Source organism: Anolis sagrei, chromosome 2 (genome assembly GCF_037176765.1).
Source record: "Anolis sagrei isolate rAnoSag1 chromosome 2, rAnoSag1.mat, whole genome shotgun sequence".
Classification (NCBI taxonomy): Eukaryota; Metazoa; Chordata; class Lepidosauria; order Squamata; family Dactyloidae; genus Anolis; species Anolis sagrei.
Window position 1 is genome coordinate 70,390,114 of NC_090022.1, and position 23,093 is coordinate 70,413,206.

Sequence of the window (23,093 nt, forward strand, 5' to 3'; positions counted from 1 at the left end):
TTGCTTTAACTATGTGGATCTTGGTTGCCATTGTGATGTCTTTACTCTTCACTATTTTATCAAGATTGGACATTGCTCTCCTCCCAATAAGTAAGCGTCTCCTGGTTTCCTGGTTGGAGTCTGCATCTGCACTAATATTAATTAGGGCTATTTTCAACTCAAGCAACCAGAAACTACATTTATTTTGCATCTATCAATCCTCATGGGTGACTGAGGGCCCAGAATATCAAGGCAGATAATACGCAATATCTGTTTTGAACTGGGTTGTCCACATTGCCATATAATCCAGTTCAGTGTGGATTTTATACAGCTGTGTGGAAGGGGCCTGAGAATCTAATAATAATAATAATAATAATAATAATAATAATAGGCTAGACCAGTGGTTCTCAACCTGGGGTTCCCAGATGTTTTTGGCCTTCAACTCCCAGAAATCCTAACAGCTGGTAAACTGGCTGGGATTTCTGGGAGTTGTAGGCCAAAAACATCTGGGGACCCCAGGTTGAGAACCACTGAAATAGCGCCATCTACTGCAAGGCTGCCACTTTGACATTACTTTAACTGCCAGGGCTTGTAAGCTTATAAAGCTACAACTCCCTGGTTCCTATAGATTTAAACTACAGTAGTTAAAGTGTTGTCAAACTGCACTGATTCAGGATGGATCTACACTGCCACATAATCCAGGTCAAAGCAGATAATCTGGATTCAGAACCTGGATTATACGGCAGTGTAGAAGGGGCCTCAGATGCACCCTGCAACCAGAACACCGCGCTCGTCCAATGAGAAGCCACGCTGCGATATCTGGACGAGCGATTTCACAGACCAATAAGAGTAAAGATTTCTTTTACTCTGGACCAATAAGAGTGAAGAACGGGGAGGGGGAGGAGCGACGCAGCCAATCCTCTCCTTTCTGGAGACGGAAAGGCGACTTTTGCGGACTTTCAACCAATGAGAAGAGTCCGGGGGTGTTTCCGGCCAATAGGAGAGCGGTCGTGACGAGTGGGGTGGGGCTTCCCAGGGCACCGCGTGCAGGAAGTCTGAGTGGCTTGACTTGTGGTTCTGGAAGAAGCATGGCGGCTCCCGGAGCAAAGAGGAAAGCGCAGAGGCAACAGCGCGGGGCTTCTGCTTCGGGCGCTGGGTGGAAGAAGCGGAAGGTCAGAGCCCGGGGTTTGTGGGGGAGGGCCATGCCTGGATTCACACGCCTTCTCCATGCTGTGGAGGAAGAGGGAAGTATTCATCTTCCTGAAGGTGCATCTGCACTGTAGCCTTAAGTGCAGTTTGATCCCACTTTAACTACCATGGCTCGATGCTATGGAATACTGGGATTTGTAGTTTAGTGAGGCACCAGCCCCCTCTATCAGAGAAGGCTAAAAACCTTGTAAAACTACATCTCCCAGGATTCCACAGCATTGAGCCAGGGCAATTAAACTGCATAATTCTACAGCATAGATGTATCCTTGGAAAAACTGATGTTATATTGTCAGCTTCCATCAATATTACTAAATACCAACGTCAGGATTACCCATTCTGCTGTATTCCCAGTTTCTTGTGGTAGCAGATAGTGAAGGGCCCTGCTATGGAGAGAAACAACCTATTTGAAATGTAGTTCTACCCCTCTGTTCTGCCTTGGTCAGGCCACACCTGGAATACTGTGTACCGTAGTTGAAGAGAGATATCGACAAGCTGGAATGTGTTCAGAGGAAGGAAACTAAAATGATCAAGGTTCTGGAGAATAAGCCCTATAAGGAGCGGCTTAAAGAACTGGGCATGTTTAGCCTGCAGAAGAGAAGGCTGAGAGGAGACATGATAGCCATGTATAAATATGGGAGGGGAAGTCATAGAGAGGCGGGAGCAAGCTTGTTTTCTGCTGCCCTGGAGATTAGGATGCGGAACAATGGATTCAAACTACAGGAAAGGAGATTCCACCTCAACATGAGGAAGAACTTCCTCACTAAGAGAGCTGTTCAACAGTGGAACTCTCTGCCCCGGAGTGTGGTGGAAGAGGCTCCTTCTTTGGAGGCTTTTAAGCAGAGGCTGGATGGCCATCTGTCAGGGGTGCTTTGAATACAATAATCCTGCTTCTTGCCAAGGGGTTGGAGTAGATGGCCCACAAGGTGTCTTCCAACTCTATGATTCTAGTCCATAGGGGACAGTTATTCAGAAACTATGTCCTGCCAGAAAGATAAATAAATGGATCCAGAAGCAAATTAAGCTGGGCATACTGTAAGAAGGTATGAGTCGCTGAAAAGCGTTAAAATAGAAAGCAATAAGAAAAGAAGAAGGCCACTTTATATATGGATGGATTGATTCAATAAAGGAAGCCATGACTCTGAGTTTGCTAGATCTGAGCAGGGCTTTGGAGGTCTCACATTAATGGAGTCCACCATACAATGAAGTGTTAGATGGCTAATAGAGTAATTGTTTCTAAAAAGTGCAGGTGGGTTATTCAGCTATTCATCATTTGCTGTTGCTTCTCTCACTTTGGTTTATTAATACATGCTGAGGAATATTATAATCCACCCCAGCTAACTTGCAGTTCTGTTCTGAAAATAATATTTATTTTCCCAGCTTCCTGCTGCAGAGGAGAAAGCTTGGCAGAAAGCTGGCTCGAAGCTCAATGAAGAGATCTCCAGTGATTCTGAACCAGATAGGTGAGGATGGGACAAAACATGTCTCTGAGAGCCCTTCCGCAGTCATATAACCCAGAATATCAAGGCAGAAAATCCCACAAAATCTTCTTTGAACTGGGTGAGCTGAGTCCATATATTCCAGTTCAAAACAGATAATGTGGGGTTGCATTCAGCTGTGTGGAAGGGGCCTGAATTTGTTGTTGTCGTCCTGGTGGTGTGCCTTTAAGTTGTTTCTGACCCATGGGAGCTTTAAAGCTAACCTATCACAGAGGCTTGTTGGGAAGTTATTTTTCAGGGGTGTTTTTGCCATTGCCTTCCTCTGAGGCTGAGAGAATGTGACTTGCCCAAGATTACCAGGATTCATGGCCAAGTAGGGATTTGAACCCTGGTGCAATGCTATATTGGTTCATTGGCTGATTTAGAGGAATTATTAGAATTATTATTATTGTTATTTACACCTCATTTTTCTCCGCAAGGAGACTCAAAGCAGATTAAATGAAAAGTATTTCAATACAGTTATGAACATCCAAGAATATTGGGTGGCTTCAAGAAAATACAGTAAGAAAGACACTTGCCTTCCAATTCCCTTTGTGTGGTTGCATAAAGCTGATGGATGAGAGAGTTGTGCCCTGAGGTAGAGTAACCTCTGTATTTGTTTAGTAATGTGCAATGCAGTGCTCTGTAGGATTCCCAGAAGACAAGACTTTTGGGGCTTTGAGTACTGAATGGTCTCTCTGAGCAAACTGAGATTTATTTATTATTGAGGTAAGGGAGAAATGAGATCCTTCTGTATAAGCCATGTTTTTGTTATTTATAGCCCAGCAAAAAAAAAGAACAATGAAGCGGAAGAGGAGATTGATGAGACACCACAGGAAAAGAAACTGAGGTTGGCAAAATTATACCTGGAGCAGCTTCGACAGCAAGGTATGTGTGAGAAAAACTGGGTTTTATATAATAGTGATGCTAAGTAGAATCATAGAGCTGGGAAGGAATGCAAAAGCCATTTAATCCAGCACCCTTCTATGCAGGAGAACACAGCTAAAGCACTTCTAAAAGATAGCTACCCATTCCATCTTTAAATGCCTCTAAAAAGTAATCAAGTGAATATCCACGTCAGTTAAAAAAAGAAACAGACTCTTAATACTGCTTAAATGCATTGTAAAATAATGACAAAAAAAAAAAAAAAAGAAATCTAGAAAAACACCTGTAATCAGTAGTTTTAAAAATTCTTATCCTTTGTTGGGTGTTGGAAGGATGACATATTTTATTGATTTTAACCAGATGTATGAAATAATTTAAATAGAGTCATTGTCACTGGTATCTCAGGGTGCATCTACACTGTGAAATTAATTTCAGTTTGACACCACTTTAACTGCCATGGTTCAATGCTATGGAGTCATCTGAGTAATAGTTGTTTAAGGTCTTTAGATGATTTGGTTTTGTAAATTTTTAGTGTTTCAGTAATAAGGAACATAAAAAGCAGGGTGACTGTGCACCATAAGCCTTGAGCCGACTGTGGACAGAGAGCTGGTTCTCATAGCAATGTCCCATAGCAGTCAGGCATTTGTGAGAATGTGTACAAATTGAATTTTCACATCTTTATGAATGGCTTTGCTAGAATAGTATATTTTGGGAGGGAAAATATTACCAGTGGATTAAAGGGTCTTCAGTGAAGCAATGTTTTGTTCCTTTTGGTTTTTCAATCTGTTCTGTAAACTGTTGAGATTTACACATGGTGTGACTTTTGTCTTGGACAGAAGAGGAAAAGGCTGAAGAAGAGGCCTTTGAAAAGGACCTGATCGCTGGCCGGCTAAAGGAAGACGTGGTAAGAAACAAATCTGGGTTTCTTGATGGGATGAACGAAACTGTTGGATTCTTTGACACTTGGATTGGGCAGATGAAAAACAAAGAGTATAATTTTCCATGAAGTGCCATCTCCTCACTAAAGGGTCGAACAAAACTGCTTCCTGTGCTACAGGGATGCACTGCGCTCAGCTCTCACTGTTGTGTGAGGAAAGACTTTTAAAAGCAACTGGCATGCTTTCCACATAGCAGCAAGAAGCTGGTTGGCAAGCAGAAAAAACAACGAAGCTGTATTTGCCTTGACAAGTTCAGCTTCTAAGTGAGAGGTGATGAGAACAATAAGACAGCATTACTCATATACAGAAAAACAGAGCAGTGAGCTGCCTGCCATAAGAGCCTGGCATTAATTGCGATTAATGTGAGCTGGATTTTCAATCCAAGGATTTACATGGCTAGTAAAATGGATGGTTTTCTGTTGGGTATAATAGACAACTTGTTAGTGAAAGAGAGTATAACTGATATGTCTACACTAATTTTACAAGATGGGCATGGATAATACATAGGGTTAATGAGCAGGATGCATTTGTATACACTCTACACCATAATATAATAAAATCACAAGATCTTTTCCTCCTAATGTCAGTCACGTGCGTTCTTAGTTTGTGTTGTGTTTTCTGTGTTGAAGTTGTTATTTCATTGCCTTGAAACATTTTTTTTCAATTGATTCTATCTCAACACAGCTTCAGACACTGAATAAGTGGCAATATTTTTAACAGGATTCCTTTAATGTAATTTAAAGCATACTGTAATTATCTCTAAAGCCACACCATTGCTTATTAAAAAAATAAGATTTGTAGTTATAGGATTATTCTAACTTTGAGTAATCTGTTTTGTTTGGGTTTATTCACTACATTTCATCTTCTGTGTCAATTGCTTATGTTTTGTGAAAAAAGAAAAGAAAATTCATTCTTAATTCTATTTTATTCTTATCCCTTAGCTTGAACAGAAAGGAAAATTGCAGCGACAGATTGCTAAAAATGTAAGTAGGAATAATATCCCTAGAGCAATTTTTCTACAGAGTTTCATAGCTTGTATTGCTTTGTTCTAGAGCAATAGGTGAATATAGACCCTTTGCTTTCATTGCTTTCATTACTTGTCACCTCTTTAAAATGTTATCATGTTTCCTTGGACATATTATCAAATGTTTGTCCTGCTGGAAATCATAGCACTGAAATGCAGGAACCAAAATCTGATTCCTTGAGGTTGTGAAGAACCTGTGGCTTGATGCATTAGTTGAAAATATTTGCTTCTAGTAAGATTTCTTAATGCTACTATGCTAATATGAGAAAGGGATGGCTCATCTATGAGTTTGAAGGCAAGCTTATTAAATATTAAATTAAGTCTGCATTGCACTACAAAGGTAAGCTGAAATCATAACACTGGACATGTTGTTTAATACAGGAAGCTGTTACACTTCTTATGATTTAGTTAGCCAGGTTCAATTAAGCCAGGCTTAATTAATTGAATTACATTGATTCGGATACTGTGTCTCCAGTACCCAGTGTCACTCGTATATTGGTGACTGAAAGCAAGTTGCTTGTGAAAAAAACAAAAACCTCACAATCTCTAAAGATGCCTGCTATATATATGGATGAAATGTCAGAAGAGAATGCTTCTGGAACATGGCCATGCAGCCCGGAAAACTCACAGCAACCCAATTCTGTACTTTCAGTCAGACTTGTGGGGGTGGACATTATGGCCTCAGAGCTGCTGATGTACAATATAGTTCCATGTATTTGCCTTAGTTGAAACACTGACCTCACTGCTATTCTCTGAACAGTTGCAGCCTCCAGAAGCATCTGACATCCGAATACTACGAGGTCATCAACTGCCCATCACCTGTCTAGTCATCTCGCCAGATGATACATGTATTTTTTCTGCAGCCAAAGACTGCTCCGTCATCAAATGTGAGTCCCTTCTGTAAAGGAGAGAGTGCCAAGGCATGGAAGAGTCCAGAGAGTGAGCTTTGTAAATGTAATAGATTTTGTCCATAGAAGTGGCAAGTTCACTGTGGATTAAATAGGATTGCTGCCGCTAAAGGCTGAAGTTACAGTTTCCTTGTGAATACTGATAATGTGAAGAAACTAATTCCTAGCATGCTAACAAAATATTGAGGAACCAGAGTATGGATCTTCGTTATACGTCTTTCCTTTATTATCTGGTCCATCCTGTGAAGTTTTCTGATGTGTTCTTTACAGGTAGATTTGGCATATGAAAATCTTCTATATCTTCAGAATGACACTGGTTCGGCATAGCATCTAAAGCAACACACATTCCTTCTAGTTGCCTGCTAATATGACATATGCCTTTCTTGCTATCCTCCTCTGCCTATTTTGAAGTAGTTGATGTCAAAACTCGGGTGCTAAGCTCATTACCAGCAAATAAAAGAAGACACTTTGAGCATCTTAACTCAGAATTATTATGATTTGCAGCAGCCTTCCTCAAATAATGAGAGAGCCATAGCTCTGCTTTTTCAGACTGTATACTGATTACAGAATTAAAATGCGACAGATGATAAAGAGTGAGCTATTAGACTCTTGGATCACAGAGCAACAGCTCTTCACTTGTGGATTCTGTTTTAGCACATTAGACAGATATTATGCCAGGGATCTATTACAGGATTTTCCCTATAACACAATTTTGGCATAGTCTGGAATACTATTTTTCTTACCTGATATGAACAGTGGGTTTGGGCTTCCAGTACAAGCACACCATAGAATTGCTTTGAGCTATCTAGAAAATGGCTAGAGAATTGCTTTCTCTAGGCCTCCAGTGTGATTCTATGGTCAACTTCTGGTGCAACGTCTAACATAACCTTTGGTGTCTTAGAATCATGCTGGAGGCTTAGGCTGAATCTACACTGCCCTATATTCCAGGATCTGATTTCAGATTATCTGTTTGTCCCAGTTTAACTGGCAGTGTATACTCATAAACCTCAATTGAAAGCAGATAATCTGGGATCTGATCCTGGGGCAGTGTAGATCCAGCCTTAGAGGAATTTTCTAGGTTCCTTGGAGAAGTTCTGTGGTTTTCAAAGTTCTTGCCTTATAAATGAAACTACATTCAACTAATTCACATAACAAGTGGGCCTACTGCATGTTTCAGTTGATTTAGTTCATGTCTGGCTTAGATTTGAAGAAAGACATTATGAATGGACATAAGCTTATTTTGAGCTCTGGACAGCACATTGACAACTTTTAAAAAATAAAGTTTGTCCTCTGAGTACTGTGTGTAATAGTTTAAAACACCTATAAGATCTGTGCAACGATAGTTTGTGTTATCCAGAAGAATATGGCTGTTGCACTCTAAATGTTTTGAAGCACTGTCTGTAAAAATTCCACATTGGAAAAGCATGAGATAACAAAGCATCCCTGCATTCATAAAGCAACTGACTTTGCTTTACTTCAGCAAAACATATTTACTCAGTTCACGTAGTTGGCACTAAAGCAGGCATGAGCAAACTTCGGCCCTCCAGGTGTTTCAGACTTCAATTGCTAGGAATGGTGGGAGTTGAAGTCCAAAACACCTGGAGGGTGTCTTCACTAGAGTATATTGGAGTGTTGATAGCATTTTGAGGAATGAGTAAACAACATCACTCTTTGTGGCTAAAAGTAGCCAAGTTGGATTCTGCTGTGTTCTGCAACCACTGAAATACAATATGATAATGATTCTGTAATTTGATACGGCAACTCCAAAAGATAATGTATGCCAAAACTAATCTTTCTGGTAATTATAATGATTGTATAATTGTAAATATATCAGGATAATTACAAGTACTCTATATACTCGAGTATAAGCCTAGTTTTTCAGCCCTTTTTTAGGCTGAAAAAGTCCCCCTCAGCTTATACTTATATATTTATTATTTTCCTCTGTTATTATTTTTATTACATTTACAATTTTATTCTATTATTATTATTATTACATTTATTATTTTATTCTATTTATTGTTATTACATTTATTATTTTACAATAGTATTACTGGTATTATTATATTTCCATTATTATTATTATTATTATTATTATTACATTTATTATTTTACTCTCTTTATTATTATTGGAGGGATACATAAGCACATTTACATTGAAGAAGGTTAGAATAATGGTGTAATCGGAGTTGGGCAGTCTTATCTTAAATTACAGTTTTATGTAAATATCTAATCTACTAATGCCTCAATTAATGTAATTTTATTGGTATCTGTTTTTATTTTGAAATTTACCAGTAGATGCTGCATTTCCCATCCTCGGCTTATACTCAAGTCAATAGGTTTTGCCAGTTTTTTTTTTGTGATAAAATTAGGTGCCTCGGCTTATATTCGGGTAGGCTTATACTCGAATATATATGGTAGTTTACTCAGTTCTAGCTCCTTAGAGAGATGATAAAGCAATGTGAATCATGGTGGCATAGTCAGTAAAATAGGATATGACACTGAACGTATTCAAAGTTGAAGTAACTTAGATATAATTGTATTTTAGGGGATGTGGAGAGTGGGAAGAAGCTGCATGTGATTCATGGAGGAAAAAAGGGGGCAGAAAACAGTCATGTTTGCCACACAGCACACATTCTGTGCATGGCCATATCATCAGATGGCAAATACCTGGTAAGTGAACCCCTCAACTGTCCCATTTAGTCTGTTTGAGAAATTCACTGTCTAGGATGAAGATCTACTTCACACAGTGGGTCCTTGGAATCTGCTGGTATTTGGTTCCAGGACTCCCTGTGGAGAGCAAAATCCTTGGATGTTCAAGTCCCATTGTATATAATGCATTATAAAATGCCATCCCTTATATTAAATGGCAAAATCAGATTTGCTTTTTGGAATTTATTTGGGGGAGGGGAGAAATTTTCACGCTGTTGAATCAATTGGTGAAAACTCTGTGAATACAGAGGGCCAACTCTACCATTGGTTACTGATCAACCTTTGCATTACTGACAGTGCCATTCGTATATGTCATGAGCATCTGCAGTCTTGGGCTATTTTCCCTTGCACAAATTCATAAAGTTTCTTGATTGCTGTCATTAGGTGCCATAAGTACACTATCCAGGTTGAGACACATAATGGTGGTGTTATTGTTTGGCTCTGGGTGGAGTCAGTTTGTGTAAATTGTCACTGATAATATACTTCTCAACTGGACACCTTTTTATTGTTAGCAAGAGAACTGTCTGTTTTTGCAATACTACTGAAGGTTCTAGGTATTGCCATGAATATCTTGCCTTGCCTTTCTTTGCTAGGCAACGGGAGATAGAAATAAGCTCATTATGATCTGGGAAGCTGCCACATGCAATCACCTCTACAAATTCACAGGTCACCGGGATGCTGTGTCGGTGAGTGAATTTCACAGCTTGGAAGCAGAGTCAAAATAACATAGGCACATGCAGTATTTAGGTATGGTTTTAATAAGTTTGGGTTACTGCTAATGCAGTGGTCCCCAACCTGTGGGTCCCCAGGTATTTTGGCCTACAGTTCCCAGAAATATCAGCCAATTTACCAGCTTTTAGGATTTCTGAGAGTTGAAGGCCAAAACATCTGGAGACCCACAGGTTGAGAACCACTGATTTAATGCTATGTCCTAACATGCAGAGGAATTATATGAATGAAGAATTTCACAAGAATCTAGAGAGCAGAGCTTGTAGAAATAATCTGCACTCTTCAAAGAGGGTTAAGACACCTCCTTTTGGGCAAGAAAAACCATCATATTTATTAGCTGTTATTATTTTCTACACTTTGCTGCATTTTCTGTTGTGAACTTCTTTGAACTATCATAGGAAAGGTGGGATACAAATTATACATCTAGTGATTGATTATTATATTGATACAATAATGTATTTTATAGAAACAGTCTGAGACATTTTACTTGACTAACTCATTATAATATTGAATATTCCTTTAGCTTATTTAAAGTGTTTAAAACTATTTAACTTTTAATGGTTTAAATAAGCTAAAGGCATATTCAATACTATAATGAGTTAGTCAAGTAAAATGTCTCAGACTGTTTCTATAAAATTATTTAACTTTTAATATTAAGGCCCCCCAGGTGGCGCAGCGGGTTAAACTGCTGGGCTACTGAAGTTGCTGACCAAAAGGTTGGTGGTTCGAATCCAGGGAGCGGGGTGAGCTCCCGCTGTTAGACCCAGCTTCTGCCAAAGTAGCAGTTCGAAAACATGCAAATGTAAGTAGATCCCAGAGGTACTGCTCTGGCTGGAAGGTAACAGTGCTCCATGCAGTCTCGCCAACTATATGACCTTGGAGGTGTCTGTGGACAACGCCGGCTCTTCAGATTAGAAAAGGAGATGTGCACCACCCCCCAGAGTCAGACACAACTAGATTTAATATCAGAGGAAACCTTTATCTTTATGTTAACTTTTAATGCTGTTTGTAAATTGTCCTGAGATCTTTGGATATTTTGAGTATAAATATGGTAACCATAATAAACACAACTTCTACTTGTGGACACATTTTGATCAACTGAAAATTGGAAAGTGAGTGGAATAATACTGATAATTCAAAATAAGGATCTGAAAGGACTTCAGTGTACTTAAAAAAAAAAAGCCATGGCAATCTGAACAGGCACCCGTAGGTTGTAGCTGTAGTTCATTTTATAGTATTGAGATCTCTCCACTTGGAAGATGAGGTTTGAATTAAAGTGGTTATTACTACTAACTGGTTTGGCTCCCCTTTATGCCACTGATCCTTTTCCCCTCCTTGCTCCTTTTCTCTCAGGCATTGTCTTTCCGGAAGGGCACGCACCAGCTGTACAGTGCTTCACATGACCGTTCAGTCAAAGTGTGGAATGTAGCAGAGAATGCCTATGTGGAAACCCTGTAAGTAATATGTTTTTGTGAGGTGGGGCATTAAAGCTGAGAAGTAGATGTGGCACAAAAACTCCCATTAGTAGGCTAATATAAAGCTCTGCTATTTTTGGGTGTAAGGGTTTGGTTCTTCATTAGGTGCACAGCCAGCAGTAAGATTGGTCAGTGGTACAGCTCCATTGCTCAGCTACTAATTGACTACAGAGGTGTACCTAACCATATTTTCAATGGTCCTGTATGTCTAGAAAAGAAGGAGAAGGCCAGAAAAATCCTGCTCCTTTCCCCTTAGCTGCTCAACTACAGTAATTGGGATGCTCTTGCTTAGTGGCCTTGGAGACATAGCTGCATCTGCTTCCTGGCTGCTGTTGCACATTAACCTAGGAGATACTGGGTACCTTCTTCTACCCAGAGTATGTAGACTGGGGTAATTAGAAAGTGGCAGGATTCTAGCTGAAAAATCACATCACTCTCTTCAGATAATAATAGAGAGCAGGCTGGAAGTTGGCCTATATAATTTGTTGACATGGTGACTCCTCTACACTATTTTTATTCTCTCAAAATAAGTGAATAAGCCACATTCACATACTGTACAGTTGAATCCCTACCTTTTCTTCTCTCCTTCCCTCTTCAGGTTCGGGCATCAGGATGTAATCACAGGACTGGACAGCCTGAGCCGGGAATGTTGTGTCACGTCAGGAGGGAGGGATGGCACAGTCAGGGTTTGGAAAATCCCTGAGGAATCACAGCTTGTGTTTTATGGGCATCAGTGAGTAAGAATAGTAGTATCTTCAAACAATTCTATAATTTGTTATATATGTGACAGGAAGCAAAGGTCAAACAACAAATGTTGTTGCAGCTGTACTATCATCCAAAGTGAAATCTGTCTACAGTGGGGTCTCTGGAAATAGCTCATGGGTGTAGACTGGAGATTTTTCCTGCATTTATTGCTCAGATTATGTTTAGATTCTCCACTGTAATAGGTATGCTTTCCCTTTCTGCAGTGGGAAAGGGATCGAGAGATTCCCTGGTGATCCTTCGACTCTCACAGTGGAGGAAAAGGAAGAGTAATTTTCAGGACCTTCTAGTTCCTTCCTCCCACTGCACCCACTTTCATGCACATTGCCACATCTCCTTTGGGGATTGAGGAATCCACCTGAATGTTTTGAGTTTCTGACATGAGGTAGTATTGGGCACATTTGCCTGGGAAGCAAGACAATTGAATGGGAGACCTGGATGCTGGATTCTTCCTAACATGTGTCATAGTGCATGCCAGATTCTTGATTATTATTATTATTTTTAAAAAAGAGTAATCTAAGCTTTAGATTTGTAAAGTGAGCTCCTGACTGGCAAGCTGGAACATTTACCAAACAAGGTTACAAAAATGATCAGAGGTCTGGAAACAGCCTTAATAAGAAATGACTTAAGGAATTGAGTGTGCTTCGTTTGGAGAAGAGAGTGTGATAGCTATCTTGAGATAATGGAAAGGGTATCATGTAGAAGGTGGAGCAAGTTTGTTTTCTGCTGCTCCAGAGATTAAAATTAGAACTAGTGAAATCAAATGACAAGAAAAGAGATTCTACTTGAACAGTAGCAAGAATTTATTTACTGTAAGAACTGTTTAGCAGTGTACTCTCCATCTTTGGAAGTCTTATTTCAGGAGTGCTTTAGTTTTCTATTCCTGTGTGACAGATTTGGATTAGATGGTCTTTGTGTCCCTTCCAGTTCTTAGATTCCATGATTGTGATGTTTAATTAGTATATTATCTGAGATAGCAACCTGCATGAAATTGCCATTCTAGGATCACTCCTGGACATGAAAATGCCATCCCATGGAGGCAGATCTGGCAGAGCAGCTTGGATGTTGAAGAGTGGCATTCTTAGGCTGAGTGAGATGGAGGATGATACTAATGTGGAATGTCGTGGTGGGGAGTTGTTCCCCATGTGTTATACCATGAAACATTTTCTTTTGAGACCTTTCACTATTTGCCTATTTATTTAGTCACCTTTACTTATACTTAATTATTTGATTAATGCTTCACTTTTCTCCCAATATGGGACCCAAGACAGCTTACAATAGAGTGCAGCTAAGAACATAGTGATAGAAAGTGAACAAAACATCCTGCTGAAGCACTTTTAACTTACAGAGAGTGAGCATACTATAGTGCTTTTGGATGATGACTCTGGAGACCAGGGCTCAAATCCCCACTTAACAGCGGAAGCCAACTAGGAAGTCACACTTTCTCATCCTGAGAAAAAGGCAGAGCCTATGTGAACAAACATTGCTAAGAAAACTGCTATAGTTTTGCCTTCATGTGTTCGAAACAAGTTGAAGGCACACAACAACAACTTAAGACAGCATGTATGGATAAAAGTATAAAACAATTTGTTACATCACATTATGCCCTGACAGTTTCTTTCCTATTTAAATGAAAAGGCCTTTGCATGGGCACCAGTGATAATGAGTGCAGAAATGTATTATTTTCCATAAAGATGGAGTCTGACATTTGTTCTTTCCATGTGTTTTGCCAACTAGCTTAAGTTTTGATTTCCCTAGGCTGTATGTCTGGCAGTGCACTTCTTTCTATTGAGCACTAGGAGCCTGAAGTCTTCAAGTTTCTGCAGCATGTTGTTGAAAACCCAATAATGTTTTTTTTTCTTTTCTTTTGGATCAGGGGATCTATTGATTGTATTCAGCTGATCAATGAGGAGCATATGGTGTCTGGTGCAGACGATGGGTAAGTACCAGCTGAAGTGTTGATCTTGTAGAATTACTGTGACTCTTTCATGTCGTGTAATTTGTTGATTTGCTCTTCTTAAGGTCAGTAGCCCTGTGGGGCCTTTCAAAAAAGAAACCTCTGTTTGTGGTCAGAAAAGCTCATGGTCTCCAGGGCACCCAGGGCCTAGAACAGCCATATTGGATTTCTTCTGTTGCTGCCTTGTTGAACAGTGATCTCGTCGCCACAGGTGCCTCATATTGCGGTATCATTGCTGGGTTTTTTTCTGTTGCCTTGAAGGTTGCAAAGGGAGGGTTGTTTCTTCTTAAGTCTGTTCAGGATCATGCTTAGTTCATTCCCATGGCAGGGTTAACAGATAGCCAAGGCTTTGGATTGCTTTAGTAGTTCTGATAGCCGGTCTAAGATTATGCAGGTATCCTCCTGGTTCACCAGAGGATGTTGTGTTTATCAGATATCCAGCCATCAGAACATCGCTGGGCGATTCTCAGCTGATCTCCAACCTCTCCCAAACACTGCATGGCCATATCAGGGAAAGAGGAGACAAGAAAACAGTGAGCCTCTCAGGAAGCGGGAGGTAGTGGCAGATATGGAGGTAAAACTCCTCCAAGGATCTTAGACTATGGTTTCTTGTTGAGGTTACATTTATTTATCATGTCAGAAGCGAGTTGAGGGTACAGTTAAAATGCGTTTTAAAACACAAACAAAGTTTTAAAAAGAACTTGGCATTATGTTAAATATCCATTGACCAGAAGCTGGCCTCTTGGAGTATAATGCTAAGTTTTTAACTCTGTTTGTGTTTTTAAACACATGATAACGGCACCCTCAATTCGCTTCTGACACAAAAAATAAACAGTGACACCATTGATGGTGCAGATCAGTATAAGCAGGCTAAATAATCTTTTGCTACAAAGGGATACACTTCTCAAGATGTTAATATGGCTCATTTGGTACCTAGTATTTAGAATGGCAGAACCGGATTGAGACCCAAAGCAGCTTACAACCTTAAAAAAAAGACAGTTTTAAAACCTGCACAATATAAATATTAAAATAATTCAATTAAAGTCTCATTAAGCAAATAAGTAAAAACTGTTGCAAACAATTCCTTTAGTCTGCAGCAATATCACCAGCACAACTGAAATGACTGGCATGTGGTGGCACTTCACCTTGTTTACAGGGATAATTGCTACTGCTAGAAACTTCCAGAACACCTCCCCCACCACTCCAAAATGAAAAAAAATGTCATGAATGTTTTTTCTGCCTGCTGGGGAGATTGTGATAAATCTAGTAGCTGCAAAGGTTCATTCTTACTCACTTAATTAGTACAGATATCTTCTGGATCCTCTGGACATGCATAAGATTTCCAGCTGGCAACTTTATTAAGAACTAGAGTCTTGAAAGATATTCTTCAACTAATAAACCCATTCATGTTAGTCTATGTGAGGGGAAAACAGCAGGAAAAATCAAGGTATAGCAAATCTGAGTTGACCATAAGCTGGAAATAAGGTTAAAATAATTATCTTTATTAACTCAATTAGTCGGGGTTGAGAAACGCCCAGAACTCATTTGTCATAGGAAATGATCTATGTCACTTAAAATGCTGGATGTGAAAGGGAGGTCTCACATGTTGTGTTCTTGGCAGGTTCCAATAATTCCAGTGTGAAGTTATGGAAGTGCGGAGAAGGATTCCGCAAGTTGGAGCCACTCTTTGAAATTCCCTTGGTGAGAAGAAAAAAAAATCTGGGCAAAGGACCTTAGCTTCTTATCTTAAGGAGATTTGGGGTAGTGGTCTGCAGTAAATAAAGCTAAGTGCTGCATGAGCCAAAGAATAGCGGTGATTTGCTTTTGATCACCCAGAGACTCACCTGTACAGACGTCACCTGGTTTACTAACCCTTGGGTGTTTTGATCAAGACCTTCTCCCAGCCCCATCTCCACTCTGCTTGCCTTGCTACTGTTGGACCCCGCAACCCCACACTGCTAAAGTCTGCAGTCCTCAATGAGGAACAGTTTTGTTAGTTTAGAATAGTTTGTTGGTTTCCCTTCCCCCATGTCTCCTGAATTACAGCTGGGAATGTATCTGTTTCTTCTCTCTGTTTCTGCTCTTGTTCTGATTGGTTGGGTAGAATGGATACTCTTCTATTTCAAGCCTTTACTTTGACTTTAGTTTTTCATCTTTGCATGTGCTGTGTGCTTTGAGATCTCTCTCTGCATGTGTGTCAGAGAGATGTAGTGATTGGTGTTTTTTCCCTCTTTGAAACTTTAGAAGAGATGGGTGTTACAGTAGTGCAGACCCAGTTCTTGATTATTAAGAAATGCAGTTATTTCTTGTTATTGTGATTTTTAAGATTGGATCCTGTATCTTTGCCTGCCTAAGCTCTAAATTCTTTGCAATCATATCACACGGCATGTCATGCTTTGTTAGCTGTGAGCAGTTGCACAACTTTTGTATCCTGTTGGTTTTTCGGATTCTCTGCTATATTTTAGGGTAGTTTTCCCTAACAGCTACATAGAAATAACAGTTCCAACTTTCCTTGCAGAGTTGTTAAAAGACTTACTGAGAAATTATGTATGAAATACCTTGAATTCCTCAAGGTGCTATGTAAATGCTTATTTTTATGCTGCTGAGTTTTATTTCCTGAAAGAAGCTCATGAATGCTAGATCAACTGTGTTAAGTCCCAATGTACCCTGTTGAGTAGTTATGTTAGCTTCCAATGTTATGAGATAATATGCACATTTTGTTCTACATTGTAAAGTTCCTCTTAATTATCCAGGATCCAATAATTTGAACTTAATGGTACTTTTCTGACATCAACCGAATTGTACTTTCGTAATGCCTCCCATTGATACTGGGGCAGGGGCTTCGTTGTAAGAGCTCTTGGGTCTAAACTTCAACAGAAAGGGCTACTTAGAAACAATGAGCAGATCTGAGGTTTGAAACTGAGGACTGGCTTGTATTGTATAAAGCGGGGAGGTGGGATCAGGGTTAGACTGATCAAGGATGTAAATAAAAGGGGAAAAATAAAATGATAGTAGTAGTGTTGCTGTAATTGATGGATCAAATATCTGTGATAGCATAATGTGTAGAGGGGAGATTTGTAATCTGTGGCAACTAAAACAACAGTCTTGTGGTTAAGACTTCAGAAGATTATAGGTAATAAATCTGCTGGTCTTTAATGTGCTACAGGAATTTTGGTTGGAATATGTACAGTGCCTTTGGACATATCAGGCAGCCCATAATCCAGATGGGTTGCTGATTTATTTGCTGATTCTGCTTTTGTGTATAGACTTCTTACATTTATGCTGTTGCTAAAAAGTATCAGCAACATAACACAATATAGGGACCATTGTAGCAAACCATTGAATCAATTAGTATCTAGATAAGTCAAACAGATGTCCAAATCCTGATACTTAACATAGTGTTGCATTTCTTTATCAGGTTGGCTTTGTCAATAGCTTGAAATTCTCAAATTCCGGAAACTTCCTTGTGGCAGGAATTGGACAAGAACACAGGTATTTAGTCTTGCTGAAGTATTTTATTATATGATCATGGTCTCCAATTGCATTAGTGCTGTGTATATATTTCCTGTCAGATAAACAAATGTAAAATGCTTTAAATGCATTGTCTTCCCCAAACTTCAGCTGTGAGGCATGGCTTGTGCCCTCCAGCTCACGTCTTAGTGTCCTCATGGAATCTGATAGCATTTGAAGTGTAACTATAATAAGTGATGCTTATTTATTTTATTTTATGGGGAAAACACACTTGGCTTACCTCTCTAGATTTGTCTGATCATGAGAGAAACATCTACAAAGACGACTTTTTAAGTGTAGGAGTAAATTACAATGAAATCTAGACTCACTTTAAAAAATCTATCTCAGTTGTGAGAGAAAGGTGCCCTTATGGGTAAAGAGATGTATTATGTATGAACTAAAACGCCATCAATCCAGCTTTTTATTCTTGGGACAGAACACTGAATTGTGTGCTGGGAATGTGTATGGAAAAAATATCTCTCCAGTACCGGTTTTCAATTCCATCTTTGTCAGCAGGGAGCTTGGCGAATATATTTGTGCTGGCTTTACTCATTTTGATGCCATGTTTATTTCCTGTCAGTAATAGATTGAATGTATGCAGGTGAAAAGACTGGAGGTTAAGCTAGGCAAGAGAGAGGTGCTCCTTATTAGTTGAACAGCGGATCAGGGAAGAGGGATTCAGCCTGTGCTGGATATGGTTACACTCAGCCTGAAATGCCAGGTTTCAGTGGAGGCCCAAAGTGTGTTAGCGCTGTTCACGCTTTCCTGGAAATGTTAGATCTAGCCACAATGGCTTGTGTCTTGTTCACATTCTGTTTGGATTATATAATTCATTGCCTTTGGAAACTTTAGTGAGAATCCTGTAGCCAGACTGTTGACCAGGGTCAGTGACAGGGAAATATAACTCCTCTCTTGCAAAAACTTTATTGGCTGCTGCATGTCTGTTTCCAGACAGAGTCATGCCCTGCTTATCTGACAGATTAGGAACCAGAGCACTGTCATTAAGAAATCGTCAAATGTGGAACCTAGTATTTTAAAATATGAATTGAGAGAGGAAAAACATCTAGTTGTAGAAGTGGAATCATGACAAAAAGATCAGAAGAGCAGACCAAACTTTGAATGTGTATTTTAGTTATAATTGAAAGAGCAGATCGTCTACAAGCAGACAGATGAAAAGTGTGGGATGTCTGTCTATTTCAAGCTGTTGGTTATGACTTACAAAACTCTATACAACTTGGGTTCAAAATGAATGAAATATTGTATCACCGTATGTGAACTTGCCCAAATTTGAAGATCTCTTGTGGAATGCTTTCCTTCACTCCTAGTAATATCATAGGCACAAGTGGTGAGGACATCTGCTTCTTATTTTTATTTCTTATTTCTTGCATATTAATCTTTTGTGCCTTCCATTGTCTTCACTGAATTTGATTTAGTCTAAATTATAAGCTGCCTAAAGTCTCCCACTGAAAGAAAGGCAGGATATAAAACACATAAATACATTGAAACATGTACATAGAGGTTCTGACAAGTGTGCTTCCACTCTGTGGCTTCATGTTCAGAGTTACTAAATGACATTATAGAAGAGGAGTGTTTTTGTATCGCATCATTTATTGTATCTGGGCTGTATTACAGATTGGGCCGTTGGTGGAGGATCAAAGAAGCCAAGAATAGCATCTGTATTGTCCCACTTAAGAAGACCACAGCAGACAACACACAGACACCCAGTGAAGACTCCTAATGTTAGATGTCTCTGCAAATACTTTTTGTAAAAGACCCGTGTGGATGAAATCTGTATATTAAAACGACCATTATTATTTGTAAACTGGAAGTGGCTTTTCCCTTAATTAAAATGATCAAGGGTCTGGAGAACAAGCTCTGTGAGGCGTGGCTTATAGAGTTGGGCATGTTTAGCCTGCAGAAGAGAAGACAGGGGAGACATGATAGCCATGTATAAATATGTGAGGGGAAGTCATAGGGAGGCAGAAACAAGCTTGTTTTCTGCTGCCCTGGAGACCAGGACACGGAGCAATGGCTTCAAACTACAGGAAAGGAGATTCCACCTGAACATATAATAATAATAATAATAATAATAATAATAATAATAATAATAATAATAATAATAATCTTTATTTATACCCCACCATCATCTCCCCAATGGGGACTCGGAGCAGCTTACATGAGGCCAAGCCCGAACAACAATTACAATAAAGAAAAACCAAAAACGCAAACTGAAAACGCGAACAATAACAACATCATAATTACATAAAACATGTGAATACATAACAATATAATATTACAATAAGCACAAACACAATGACAATGGGAGGGCTACATGTAATGATTAAAAGAAGAAATAATTAAAAACTAACTAAAAACTCAGGCGAGATAAAAGAGAAACAGATTATTTGTAGAGGAGGGCTCATTTCAGCAGGGGATGTGGAATCAAGCTTTCCCAAGGGGGGGGGGGGGTATACTCTAATGACAGAACGTTAAGGCTGAGCAATAATGTAAGATTGTATACCTACTCACCGAAGGCGCAGCGGAAGAGCCAGGTTTTAAGGTTCTTTTTAAAGGTTTCTAGGGTAGGGGCTTTCCTAATTTCTCCAGGAAAAGAGTTCCAGAGTCAGGGAGCTACAGCGGAAAAAGCTCTCTCCCTTAGGAAGAACTTCCTGGCTGTGAAAGCTGTTCAGCAGTTAAACTTTCTACCCAGAAGTAGAATCATAGAATCAAAGAGTTGGAAGAGACCTCATGGGCCATCCAGTCCAACCCCCTGCCAAAAAGCAGGAATATTGCAAGTGTGGTGAAGGATCCTCCTATGGAGGCTTTTAAACAGGCTGGATGCCCATCTGTTGGGAGTGCTTTGAATGCATTTTTTCTGCTTCTTGGCAGGGGGTTGGACTGCATGGCTCATGAGGTCTCTTCCAATGCTGCATATTGGGCAGGGTGGGGGAAATTGTAGTTCCTGATACAGGAGCTTCTCTTATTTATTTATTTATTTATTTATTTATTTATTTATTTATGACATTTCTCCCGGACCTTTCTCCAACCCAAAGGGGACTCAAGGTGGCTTTGCAACCCAGCAAGCATTCAGTTATGTATGAAATGCCTTGAATACCTCAAGGTGCTATGTAAATGCTGGTGGTCTAGAGCACTGCTACTCTAAAATAGTTGTCTGTGGATTAGTGCCAGTCTGCATGCTGTCAACCTCTGCTTCCTGGCTAGCTTCCGGGAAAGAAAGAATCAGTTGTAGTCAATAGATGCAGATATTGGTTCTAACCTGGCTGAGATCTTCCAATATCAGGCTACCTGACTATACCTTGGGTTCTAGGGAAAAGGTAGGATATACATTTAGTAGTAAGTAAATTAAGAAATGTTTTGTTGAAGGGTTTCATGGCCAGAATCACTGGGTTGCTGAGAATTTTCTGGGCTGTATGGGTATGTTCTAGAAGCATTCTCTCCTGAAGTTTCGCCCACATCTATAGCGGATATCCTCAGAGGTAGTGAGGTATATTGGAAACTAAACAAGGGAGGTTTATATCTGTGGAATGTCTGTGGTGGGAGAAAGAACTCTTGTCTGTTGAAGGTAAGTGTGAATGTTGCAATTAATCACCTTGATAAGCATTGCAAATCCTTGCAGCTTCAAGGCCTGGCCGATTCCTGCCTGGGGGGAATCCTTTGTTGAGAGGTGTTAGCTGACCCTGATTGTTTTATGTCTGGAATTACCCTGTTTTCAGAGTGTTGTTCTATATAAACAGTTACACAATCTAGGAGTCCGTGAAGTATTGTCAAATAATGTCCAATATCTCACTGAGCTATAGATTTTTGGCAAGAATTTGAAAATATGATGATACGTACCTTGAGTCGACTATTAATGACTACGATGATGATAATGTTTGAAACAGGAATAACTGTTTTGTTCTTTATAGCTCTTGTTTTTCATCTATCGTTCCCTTTTTCCAAAGTCCCTTTTCTCTACATCAAATCTCACTGAGAAGACATGCTGTATAGCTTTATTGTTCAGTCTAGAGTAGGTGAGATGTGTGCTTGCAAACCTCTTTAATCTCAGAAATCCTCAGTCATATTGGATTTGCCTCATCCCATTTATTATTTTTCTTCAGTCACCACTTGGAATTCACAGTGCAGTTATATGAATATGTATTTGGAAACAAGCCCCACACTGTTCAGTGGACCTTAGTCCCTATTAAGGTACCCAGTATTGCATTGTTAGTTTGTTTTGTACATACAAAAGGGAAAAAAATCTTATTGAAGCAAGGATATATAAGAATTGAGTAACCTCTTCACAACATGAGCCACTATTTTTCTTGCTTTACTAGTTTAATAACCAGGAAACTATTTACTTTGTAGATGTGCCCACTCTGCATTGAAAATAGTTGAAATTTGCTAATGTATTCAAGGTTAGTCATTCCACTCTGAAGCATCTCTTTGAAATTATTTTTTTGTTGAGATGTATAACTTTCTGGTTGGCATTCAAGTGCCTGGGAGACTGAAAGTCTTTCCTACCATTTTTTTTCTTTTAAATGCTGCTGTTTCTACTGGGTATCTTGTTAAATTGAGACTGATCTTACGCCACAATAAAGATGCTTCAACATGAAAAGGACGACATCTTTGACGTCGTAAGAGAAGATGTATTGCTGATGGTGTTATAGTCACTCTGTGCTCTCAATTTCTTCTATTCTTTCAGTATCTTGTTGAAATAGTTCATCAGACTGTCCTTGTGAATATATCTAATCAGCTGCACATGTCAGGTAAAGATATGCATAGTGGGTGTTCTTGTCTCTTGAGGAAGCTGTTCCCAAAGGCACATTTATGTTTGTAAATATTACTGTAATCTTTACTGAATCCCACTGTAAGGAAGGACAGAAGGGCAGGGCCATAACTTCCCAGCTCTGCCTATTCAGCCTGGAAACAACAAAACCCTCAGGCGGTGGACCGCCGAACCATAAATTTTTGATCAGAGATGAAAGATAGAAATTTACATGTATATATTCCTTCATTTTTTTTAATTTGGCCCCCATTAGACTATATTCCAGAGTTATTTATAATGTATGATTTTGTAATTTCCTCAGTAATACTGTGGAGCATGGATGTGGAAATTGGTTTTGGTTGCATTGCATTTCTCTGAATCCTGTCTGCATTTGCTGAATCTCCTTGCTTTGCAATTGTTTGTGACACCTTGTTTTTGCTTTATATGCTTTTGTGCAAGTTTTCCTTTATTTGTGCAATTTGACAACAACAACAATAATAATAGCCCTAGACGCTTGGGAAGTGTTTGACTTGTGATTTTGTGATACGAAATCCAGCATACATATCTCATTTGCTGTGACATACTGTGTTTTTGTGTCAGTAAAATAATAATATTAATAATAACAATCTTTATTTGTATCCCACCCCATCTTCCCGAGGGGACTTGGAGTGGCTTAACAACAATATGACAGTGCAAACAATATGGACAATAATAAACATATAACCAATTTGACATTAAATCAAATCAAACAAATAATAACAAAGCAAA

General features: G+C 39.3%; 1 protein-coding gene across 1 annotated transcript; it reads left to right on the top strand.

Moving 5' to 3' along the window:
* Positions 1-996: 996 nt before the first annotated feature.
* Positions 997-19,382, top strand: RRP9 (ribosomal RNA processing 9, U3 small nucleolar RNA binding protein). The gene is made up of 15 exons (XM_060765820.2): positions 997-1,151; positions 2,566-2,648; positions 3,445-3,551; positions 4,385-4,452; positions 5,428-5,469; positions 6,271-6,397; positions 8,964-9,088; positions 9,721-9,813; positions 11,210-11,310; positions 11,930-12,064; positions 13,970-14,032; positions 14,116-14,261; positions 15,672-15,751; positions 17,469-17,542; positions 19,193-19,382. The coding sequence occupies exons 1-15, from the start codon at positions 1,068-1,070 to the stop codon at positions 19,296-19,298; spliced, it is 1,434 nt and encodes a 477-aa protein (XP_060621803.2). The 5' UTR covers positions 997-1,067; the 3' UTR covers positions 19,299-19,382.
* Positions 19,383-23,093: the final 3,711 nt, after the last annotated feature.